This window comes from Nerophis lumbriciformis, linkage group LG15, assembly GCF_033978685.3.
Source record: "Nerophis lumbriciformis linkage group LG15, RoL_Nlum_v2.1, whole genome shotgun sequence".
In the NCBI taxonomy this organism is placed as follows: domain Eukaryota; kingdom Metazoa; phylum Chordata; class Actinopteri; order Syngnathiformes; family Syngnathidae; genus Nerophis; species Nerophis lumbriciformis.
The window spans coordinates 47,148,660-47,160,058 of NC_084562.2; the positions used below are offsets into that span (position 1 = coordinate 47,148,660).

Consider the following 11,399-nt stretch of genomic DNA (forward strand, 5'->3'; position numbering starts at 1 on the left):
ACTATAACAGTTCAACAAACAAAATTGCAGCACAAACAATTGGAACAAGTTAGGGGGGATTCTTAAAAGGTGAATAAGGCATTAATAAGTACTTAATAATGATTAGTTAAGAGCCAATATGTTACTAATTTGCATGTTAATAAGCAACTAATTAATGGTGAATATGTTCCCCATACTAGAGTGTTACCATGTTTTTTTTACTGGTGCACAAAATGAACCGTGCATGAACATCACCTTGTTCAAAGAACAAAACCAACACAGTGCATAAACTCACAACAAATTACACACCTGTAAATCAGTGTGACTTCTGCTGTTGCCGTATCCGTAATACGCCGATAGGGAGAAGTTTTTATTTACACGATGAGTCAGGTGTGTTTTGACCTCCGCCGAACCCCTAGGGTTCGATCGAACCCAGGTTAAGAACCACTGCGCTAGACTAAATCTGACCAATGTAAGTCTTAGACAACATATGACCAATCTAAGTCTATGAGCATGGACTGATGAAGCCTACTGAGGTATTGGCACCAGCCGCTAGACTAGATCTGACCAATTTAAGTCTAAGACTAGATCTGACCAATCTAAGTCTATGAGCATGGACTGATGAAGCCTACTCGGATTAGAGGCGAAACGTCTTCTAAGACAACCCAAACAGTCCAGTTGCGAATGAATGCCCTGAGATTACAATGACCTGGATGAATGAGAACATTCATAGACAAATAACATCCTTCGTCATGTCTTTCATAATGATTGTGAACGATAAAATAAGTGTGGTTCCCCTTTCACAACATTAAAACGTTAACATAAAAACTATAATAATTACTCAAAAAATGTAGCACGATTGTAGCACAAATTAATGGGACAAGTTTGGGGTGATTTTGACACTTAGACTTAGACAAACTTTAATGATCCACAAGGGAAATTGTTCCACGCAGTAGCTCAGTTACAAAGGATGGAAAGGGTAAGGATGGCAAGGATAATGCACACAAGGGCACAAAAAGAGGGCGAAAACAAAAGGTATAAAGTAGACTAAAAATGTACCATAGTAGCAATATAAAATATAACATATATGTAATATTTACATAATATATATACAGTATATAGGGACGGCGTGGCGCAGTGGAAAGAATGGCCGTGCGCGACCCGAGGGTCCCTGGTTCAATCCCCACCTAGTACCAACCTCGTCATGTCCGTTGTGTCCTGAGCAAGACACTTCACCCTTGCTCCTGATGGGTGCTGGTTAGCGCCTTGCATGGCAGCTCCCTCCATCAGTGTGTGAATGTGTGTGTGAATGGGTAAATGTGGAAGTAGTGTCAAAGCGCTTTGAGTACCTTGAAGGTAGAAAAGCGCTATACAAGTACAACCCATTTATACACTGATATATTATATTATTATCCATCCATCCATCCATCTTCTTCCGCTTATCCGAGGTCGGGTCGCGGGGGCAGCAGCCTAAGCAGGGAAGCCCAGACTTCCCTCTCCCCAGCCACTTCGTCCAGCTCTTCCTGTGGGACCCCGAGGCGTTCCCAGGCCAGCCGGGAGACATAGTCTTCCCAACGTGTCCTGGGTCTTCCCCGCGGCCTCCTACCGGTCGGACGTGCCCTAAACACCTACCTAGGGAGGCGTTCGGGTGGCATCCTGACCAGATGCCCGAACCACCTCATCTGGCTCCTCTCAATGTGGAGGAGCAGCGGCTTTACTTTGAGCTCCTCCCGGATGGCAGAGCTTCTCACCCTATCTCTAAGGGAGAGCCCCGCCACCCGGCGGAGGAAACTCATTTCAGCCGCTTGTACCCGTGATCTTGTCCTTTCGGTCATAACCCAAAGCTCATGACCATAGGTGAGGATGGGAACGTAGATCGACCGGTAAATTGAGAGCTTTGCCTTCCGGCTCAGCTCCTTCTTCACCACAACGGATCGATACAGCGTCCGCATTACTGAAGACGCCGCACCGATCCGCCTGTCGATCTCACGATCCACTCTTCCCTCACTCGTGAACAAGACTCCGAGGTACTTGAACTCCTCCACTTGGGGCAAGATCTCCTCCCCAACCCGGAGATGGCACTCCACCCTTTTCCGGGCGAGAACCATGGACTCGGACTTGGAGGTGCTGATTCTCATCCCAGTCGCTTCACACTCGGCTGCGAACCGATCCAGCGAGAGCTGAAGATCCTGGCCAGATGAAGCCATCAGGACCACATCATCTGCAAAAAGCAGAGACCTAATCCTGCAGCCACCAAACCGGATCCCCTCAACGCCTTGACTGCGCCTAGAAATTCTGTCCATAAAAGTTATGAACAGAATCGGTGACAAAGGGCAGCCTCGGCGGAGTCCAACCCTCACTGGAAACGTGTCCGACTTACTACCGGCAATGCGGACCAAGCTCTGGCACTGAGCATACAGGGAGCGGACTGCCACAATCAGACAGTCCGATTATTATAATTATATTATTATGTTATATTATATTATTATATAATATATACACAAGTGGTAGAAAATGGATGGATGGATGGAATTTATAACAAATCCCAATTACCATGTACAATATTACAGTATATGTAACAGTCAGAAAATCTATTTTAAAATCATTAAAAAACCGTAATGGCACAAACTAATTTTTTTACAGCACAAACAAAGGGCAGTGTTATTTTAAAGTTTGCAAAAGGGGGGGCAACTTCACACAGGTCATTTTTAAACATCTGGAAATAACACAAATGCACTAGGAGGTGATGGGGTGTTTTTTTGTGACATTTTGAGAGCGATACATCAAACATTACGAATTAATCAGCAGTATCGTGTGGCAAACATCACTCAGCACACTCACCCAGGCCGTAGAAACCCAGTGCGCCGTAGTCGATATAAAAGCAGATGTGTCGCACGCGCGCCGACATGCTGCTGAAAGTGTGCGCACAGCTGGATGCCAGTGGGTACGTGCAGCAGGACACCAGGAAGACCACCAGAGGCCATGTGAAGGTGTGCTGCCATGCCGTCTGTATCAGCACTACGCTTACTAGTTTCCATAGGAAATACCTGCCAGGAAGAAGATTTAGAAAATCATTAACTTTGGTGTTCCCTCCTAAGTCTTTTTTTTTTTTAACCTGGAGTGAACAAATAAATAAAAAACAATGCGACTAAATTCAGGGCAGTGCTTCTGAATTCTTTCTGGGAGAAATTTCTCAATCCACCTGAATTGAGTTACTATCTTGAACTTGATTAATTAATTTATCTGTACAATGTACCGTTTGAGTGACACTCTTTATATATGCCACTGATGACGTCTCCTTTTTCTTGTCATGCCTGTCATCAACTTCTCAATCTTTCACCTCCGTTAGCACTGCACACGTGTGTACTTACTCCTTCTACTGGGTAGACAAGGGAGCCTTTTGATTAGACAGAGCACTGCTGCAGGCTCGAGTATTGTTCTAACATGAATACTAGCGTGTGGAATGAAGAAATTAGAAAATTAGGGATGTCTGATCAACATTTTTGCCCTCCAGTCCCGATGAGTTTTTTTTGGCCTCAGCTCCGATCCGATTTCGAGTTTTGATCCGATACTTTGACAATAGATTAGAGGTTCTTAACCTTTTTGACCTCAGGGCCCAACTTTTCCATAAACAGTGGGCCTGGGGCCTACTCAAATATTAAAACTGAATTAGTAATACTACTGTGTATTTTAATGGTATTCAATAATTACATGTGACCTACTCACAGTTTAACAGGATAAACTTTGTCAAATGATATGAAACCATGTGTCAATCACAAAGATTGTTATCAAGGCTTAAGTCAGGCTGATTCCAAAATAAATATTAATCAAATATACTGCAGACGAAGGGACTCAAACCGATCAAATAAATGTACATATGATTACACAGTGCAAAAATATACAGGTTGTAACTAAATTAATGATACATTAAAAAAATAATACATAATATAATAAATTCCAATTTAAGTGCAAATAAACATAAAGCTTCAATACTTTAGTCATAATTTTTGCGCTTCAGAAATTTTTCTATGACTTTCTGTTTGAGATTGTCATTACTGCCACAAGTGGTGAAAAGGCGTATTACAACTGAGTACTTCTGCAGTTTATGGGGACCACATATGAGAAACAGGCATTTTTGTGCGGCCCTGTAGGGGTCGCTCGCGGCCCAATAATGGTGGTTAAGAAACACTGGATTATGAAGCTGAAAATGTTTTATATCAAGTAAACGCGATAACACATTTTTATCAAGCTTTTATCAAGCAAATTCACAATTGATTTATTATTGAAAACAGATGATTTATTATTTATTAGTAAATAATATATTTATTTGTGCTATTGAATGCTACATATATATATATTTTTAACAAAATAAAATGAGTAGTGCACAATAACTAAACAAAAGCCAATACTACTCTCATTTATGGTTTGTTCCCAGCAGGCACCAAGACATTAAACACACTTTAAGACTTTGATGAATTTGATCCTGACATTGAGCAACTCAAACCTAACGTTGAAACAACATGCTTTTGGACAATATTTAATCAATGACTAGGGCTGCAACTAACGATTAATTTGGTAATCAATTAATCTGTCGATTATTACTTCGATTAATCGATTAATAATCGGATAAAAGAGACAAACTATATTTATATCCTTCCCAGTATTTTATTGGGGGAAAAAACAGCATACTGGCACCATACTTATTTTGATTATTGTTTCTCAGCTGTTTGTACATGTTGCAGTTTATAAATAAAGGTTTATAAAAAAACAAAAAAACAACTATTGCCTCTGCGCATGCGCATAGCATAGATCCAACGAATCGATGACTAAATTAATCGCCAACTATTTTTATAATCGATTTTAGTCGATTTAATCGATTAGTTGTTGCAGCCCTAGTTGTGACATTGATTTGATCATCGAATTTTGGTCGTTTGCCAACCCATATTTTACAACACAAATACAACATTGAAACAACATGCTTTTTGACGACATTTATTCAATGCCAAGTTGTGATGTTGAATTGACCATTGAAATTTGGTCATTTCCCAACCAACAACCTGAATCCAACGTTAGACGCCAACGTTTACAATTTGCTCAATTTACAAATACAACTATTTTGAAATGTTGTTTCGAGGTCAGTTTTAGAAAAACATATATGTGTGATCAACGTTGTATCAATGTCTTGTGCCTGCTGGGTTGCAGCTCGCTCTCAAACTCGAGCCAGTATTTTGGCAAGACAAAAACCTTCCAATTCATGTAGGTGTGTAACAAGGAAGCGGGAAATGTAATTGTGTTTCCCTGAGCGTGCATCTTTTTTAAAGGAATCTTTTACTTGAGTACAATCTTTATCCATGTAAACACTACTCATCAGCTGATCATCAATCAGTTAAAAAAACGCAAATATCGGCCATCATCTCTAATGAAAAGGCTTTATGGCAGGGGTGCCTGAGGGCCGGATCAGGCCAGCAAACAGGTTTTATCTGGCACGCAAGATGAGTTTGCTAAGTATAAAAATGAACCTGAAATGTTTTAATGAAAGAAACAGCTTTTCTAAATGTGTCCACTAGATGTCCAAATAGCAATTATTTGTATCTTTGTAAATGATGCTACATATGTACTAGATAAACCACATGATGTTAGTACATCAGTCGAGGAAAATGATCAACTACATAAATAACACCCTGTAATTTGATTTTGATATAATTGTTTTAATCTTGATTGAAAATTAACACCAATGAGTTGACATACACATAATGTATTATGTAAAATATAAATAACGACAAATAAATTATTAACCGCAACAAGTGTGAAAAAAACCCAACAACCAGAATGTGCTTCTTCTATTTTTAAACAAAGAAAACAATCTGAAGTTGTCTTTGTTTTGAAGTTATCGTGCCGTGATTTACAAACCCCGTTTCCATATGAGTTGGGAAATTGTGTTAGATGTAAATATAAACGGAATACAATGATTTGCGAATCATTTTCAACCCATATTCGGTTGAATATGCTACAAAGACAACATATTTGATGTTCAAACTGATAAACATTTTTTTGTTGTTGCAAATAATCATTAACTTTAGAATTTGATGCCAGCAACACGTGACAAAGAAGTTTGGAAAGGTGGCAATAAATACTGATAAAGTTGAGGAATGCTCATCAAACACTTATTTGGAACATCCCACAGGTGAACAGGCAAATTGGGAACAGGTGGGTGCCATGATTGGGTATAAAAGTAGATTCCATGAAATGCTCAGTCATTCACAAACAAGGATGGGGCGAGGGTCACCACTTTGTCAACAAATGCGTGAGCAAATTGTGGAACAGTTTAAGAAAAACCTTTCTCAACCAGCTATTGCAAGGAATTTAGGGATTTCACCATCTACAGTCCATAATATCACCAAAGGGTTCAGAGAATCTGGAGAAATCACTTCGATCCCTCAGGCTGTACGGCATCAACAAGCTACATCAGTGTGTAAAGGATATCACTACATGGGCTCAGGAACACTTCAGAAACCCACTGTCAGTAACTACAGTTGGTTGGTACATCTGTAAGTGCAAGTTAAAACTCTCCTATGCAAGGCGAAAACCGTTTATCAACAACACCCAGAAACGCCGTCGGCTTCGCTGGGCCTGAGCTCATCTAAGATTGACTGATACAAAGTGGAAAAGTGTTCTGCGGTCTGACGAGTCCACATTTCAAATTGTTTTTGGAAACTGTGGACGTCGTGTCCTCCGGACCAAAGAGGAAAAGAACCATCCGGATTGCTATAGGCGCAAAGTTGAAAAGCCAGCATCTGTGATGGTATGGGGGTGTATTAGTGCCCAAGACATGGGTAACTTACACATCTGTTAAGGCGCCATTAATGCTGAAAGGTACATACAGGTTTTGGACCAACATATGTTGACATCCAAGCAACGTTACCATGGACGCCCCTGCTTATTTCAGCAAGACAATGCCAAGCCACGTGTTACATCAAGGTGGCTTCATAGTAAAAGAGTGCGGGTACTGGACCGGCCTGCCTCTAGTCCAGACCTGTCTCCCATTGAAAATGTGTGGCGCATTATGAAGCCTAAAATACCACAACGGAGACCCCCGGACTGTTGAACAACTTAAGCTGTACATCAAGCAAGAATGGGAAATAATTCCACCTGAGAAGCTTAAAAAATGTGTCTCCTCAGTTCCCAAACGTTTACTGAGTGTTGTTAAAAGGAAAGGCCATGTAACACAGTGGTGAACATGCCCTTTCCCAACTACTTTGGCACGTGTTGCAGCCATGAAATTCTAAGTTAATTATTATTTGCAAAAAAAAAAAAAAAAGTTTATAAGTTTGAACATCAAATATCTTGTCTTTGTAGTGCATTCAATTGAATATGGGTTGAAAAGGATTTGCAAATCATTGTATTCCGTTTATATTTACATCTAACACAATTTCCCAACTCATATGGAAACAGGGTTTGTAGATCTTTCTCCATGTGGCCCCCGATCTAAAATGAGTTTGACACCCCTTCTTTAGGGTGAGTGAATTATACAAGGGACATGGTAATTACAAACTCAGGTCACTTGAATGTGTGCAATGTCGCCTTTTGTCTGTTCTAACCTGACGTAATCAGGTTCAACCTGATTTACTAATCTGTAAAAAATAACAATTTCCATAACACCATCTCTGCCTGGTGATGTACACAATTAAAGATACAAAATTACAGTTGACTTTTTTACTACGTGTGGGATAAATCAAAAGGTAAATGTAGATAAAGCCCTTTTAAAAGTAATGCAAAACAATATGCATTATTTTCTGTTCAACTTGAGTCCTGTGATGCGTTGCCAGGGAGGTTTCGTGACACTGTAGGAGGTCTATCTTTCATGGTAACTAAAACACAAACAAACAATCCTCTATTCATGCGCTGGTTTACTTTACTTGCTTAAACTTGACCTCATTTTAGTTGACTCCTGTGGATGATTACACTTTGACTTTTTGGCTTCTGTTGGTCGATTCCCATTCATTTTATTGATTGTGGTAATAGATTTACATAGAAAAGTCTGCATGTTTCACACAAAGGGAGCCAGTGATGAACAAGTTGCCCCATGTGATCATAAATAAAGGTAAATATGGTGCTCAAAACAGTTGCCAGTTAATCATTTTGCAGATTTGTAGAAATATGACACTGAATTTTGTAGAAAATTTTATTTTTTTTAAGTTACATGATTCAAAATAATGTCAAGTCATTATGTTGTGGTAAAATGGAGTATTTTCAGCACAGGATAAGTACCACCAAAATGACCAACATGTTTGTTGTGTGTCCAGTGGAACCTGTTTACCTCGACACCCCTCGAAGTGCCTGACTGACGTCGACATACGCAGCATTGCAACCAAAACCGAAACTATGCGTGGCTTGCAAATGTACTTCTCAGACACAGCAATTATGTTATTCATGTCATTTCCCACTGCTTAGTGATAATGAGGAAGTTGGCAACACTAGAACACAAATTCAACCACAGCTTAAGAGTGTTTTGAGATAAGAGCGGTCTCTCGGCTAATAGTTCCGATTTAAGTTGCAAGCACCATTTAGAGTTACAAGCATCCCCGTCATTAGTTGGGGGAGCAAATGTCACAAAAAACCCTGTAAGATCCGACCAAATTAACTGGTTTTACCTGCTAGCATTATCCGAACGACGTACATTTATCCATGAAAATATGAAGAAGCTGATGGTGTGTTTTGGACTGAGAAGCGGCTTGAAGGAGATATTGTAGAAGTCCACTCTCCAAGGTAAATATATACATTATTTTATAAAACTACTTTAATTGCTGGTTGTATATTATATTGTTTTATAGAAAATTTCTTAACTAAAAGTTTTTAAGGCATGTTACATGTTAAAATTGTGGTGTTTTAGGGCAGTGGTCCTCAGCCCGGTACCGGTCCGTGGATCGATTGGTACCGGGCCGCACGAGAAATAAAAAAATTAAAAATATATATATATTTTTTATTTTATTTTTTTATTTTTTTATTAAATCAACATAAAAAACACAAGATACACTTACAATTAGTACACCAACCCAAAAAAACTCCTTCCCCCATTTATACTCATTCAAACTAATTCGCACAAAAGGGTTGTTTCTTTCTGTTATTAATATTTCTGGTTCCTACATTATATATCAATATATAAAATATATATATAAAGATATAACAATATATATAAAGTTTGTCTAAGTCTAAGTCTAAGTCTAAGATCAATACAGTCTGCAGGGATACAGTCCGTAAGCACAAATGATTGTATTTTTTTATGACAAAAAAAAAAAAAATCATACCCCTCCACCCCCCTGGTCCGTGGGACAAATTTTCAAGCGTTGACCGGTCCGCAGTTACAAAAAAGTTGGGGACCACTGTTTTAGGGGGCCAAACACCAATTAAATTGATTCCAAAAGTATTTAAATTGGAGATGTTGATTTGAAATACACGTTTTGAGTTAAGAGCTTTGTCACAGAACCAATTAAGCTATTAAGTTGGGGTACTACTGTAATTTAAAAAAATCTACAACATAGACATACTGTGTACAGGTTCTACTGTATTGGGTGTTCCAATCAAGGCAACACCAGCATGCAATACAATATAAGATTGCAAAGTTTAATATATTTCAAAATTGGTGATACAAATGTCAAAATGTCCTCACATAGAAAACTAAAGCAATTAGCTGTAGGCACATGTCACGGTGTTGGAGCTGTACATACCAGGTGGGCAAAAAGTGTGTCCAAATGTTCAGGGTCTCATTAGTCAGCTGAAAGATGCTCAGAATGCAGTAGGTGGCTGAGCTGCGGGGGTAACGGTAGCCTGAGATGATGCTGTCTTCATGGAAAACCTCAAAAAAAGCAAAAAACAACAACTTAGTTTCGTTGAACAGAAATGTTTCCAAAAAAATCAAAATTAAAATGGAATGCCGAACATGACTTGGGTATAATACCGGTTTCCCTACCTAAGTATATAACAAATAGTATATGGATTCTAGGGATGGGTATCTACCACTCACGATTCCGATTCCTGAAGTGACAATCCGATTCAGAGTCGATTATCAAATTCAAACCAATTCCCGTAATATATAATTTCATATACCAAATGATATATATACATATACACACATATATATATATATATGTATACATATATGTATACATATATATATATATGTATGCATACATATAAATATATGTATACATATATATATATATAAACACAGAGGCTATTTCATCACTACAAGCCTGCTCTTCAGGGGATTTTTTTGTATTCTTGACCTAACGTATATTCCGCTCTACCCCGGTATTGAGCACTGTATAACGGATAAACCACAGTAACCTTGACTATATATACTGTGTATATATATATATATATATATATATATATATATATATATATATATATATATATATATATATATATATATATATGTATGTGTGGGAAAAAAATCACAAGACTATTTCATCTCTACAGGCCTGTTTCATGAGGGGGGGTAACCTCAATCATCAGGAGATTTTAATGGGAGCATTCGCATACCATGGTTTATATAGGGCACAGAGTGGGTGGGTACAGGCTGGCCTAGGGGCGTGGTGATTGGCTCATGTGTTACCTAGGAGGTGTTTCTGTCTATGGCGGCATGTTGTTACAATTTCGCTGCGCTTGTTGAGGGATGACAGGTCTGGACGGTAAATAATAAACAGTTTCTCTTTCAAGCATAGGTTGCATCTTTTATTACCACTATTGTAAGGTGTGCTGGATGCAAGAATTTGCCATGTTATTGAATATTCAACATTATTGTCTTTGAGGTCCCAAATGTGTTTGCTGAGTTCTGTGGTATTTCGCAGGTTTTTGTTCCTGAAAGAAGCCTTGTGATTGTTCCATCTGGTTTTGAATTCTCCCTCGGTTAATCCTACATATGTGTCGGATGTGTTAATGTCCTTGCGTATTACCTTAGATTGGTAGACAACTGATGTTTGTAAGCACCCCCCGTTGAGGGGGCAATCAGGTTTCTTTCGACAGTTACATCCTTTGTTGGTTTTGGAGTCGCTCTGTCTGGGGGTCGACGGCTCATTTGCAATTGTTTTGTTGTGGTTTGAGATGATTTGTCGTATATTGTTCATGCAGCTGTAGCTCAATTTAATGTTGTTCTTGTTGAATACTTTTCTTAGGGTGTTGTCTTTGGGAAAGTGTTTGTCAATCAGATTGAGGAATTTGTGTCCAATGTTCGTTGAGACGTTTTTGCTGTATGGGGGGTTGTACCAGATGATCTCGTTTCGTTTTCTGTTCTTTTTTGGCTGGTTTCCTGGCGTGGGTTCATAGGTGAGGGTGAAATTGTATCCGCTTTCATCAAGGGCTTTTTGGTACGGGGGGGTTGCTTGGTCAAATTCAGCTTTGCTAGATGACAGCATCGATAG

The 11,399-nt window shown here is 39.0% G+C and overlaps 1 protein-coding gene across 1 annotated transcript in view; it reads right to left on the bottom strand.

The window, feature by feature from the left end:
- Positions 1–2,980, bottom strand: part of LOC133616167 (membrane progestin receptor gamma-B-like) — a 28,601-nt gene extending 25,621 nt beyond the window's left edge. The window contains exon 1 of the mRNA XM_061975311.2: positions 2,821–2,980. Within this exon, the coding sequence (XP_061831295.2) occupies positions 2,821–2,887 (67 nt within the window). The 5' untranslated portion in view covers positions 2,888–2,980. The remainder of the gene's footprint in view (positions 1–2,820) is intronic.
- Positions 2,981–11,399: the final 8,419 nt, after the last annotated feature.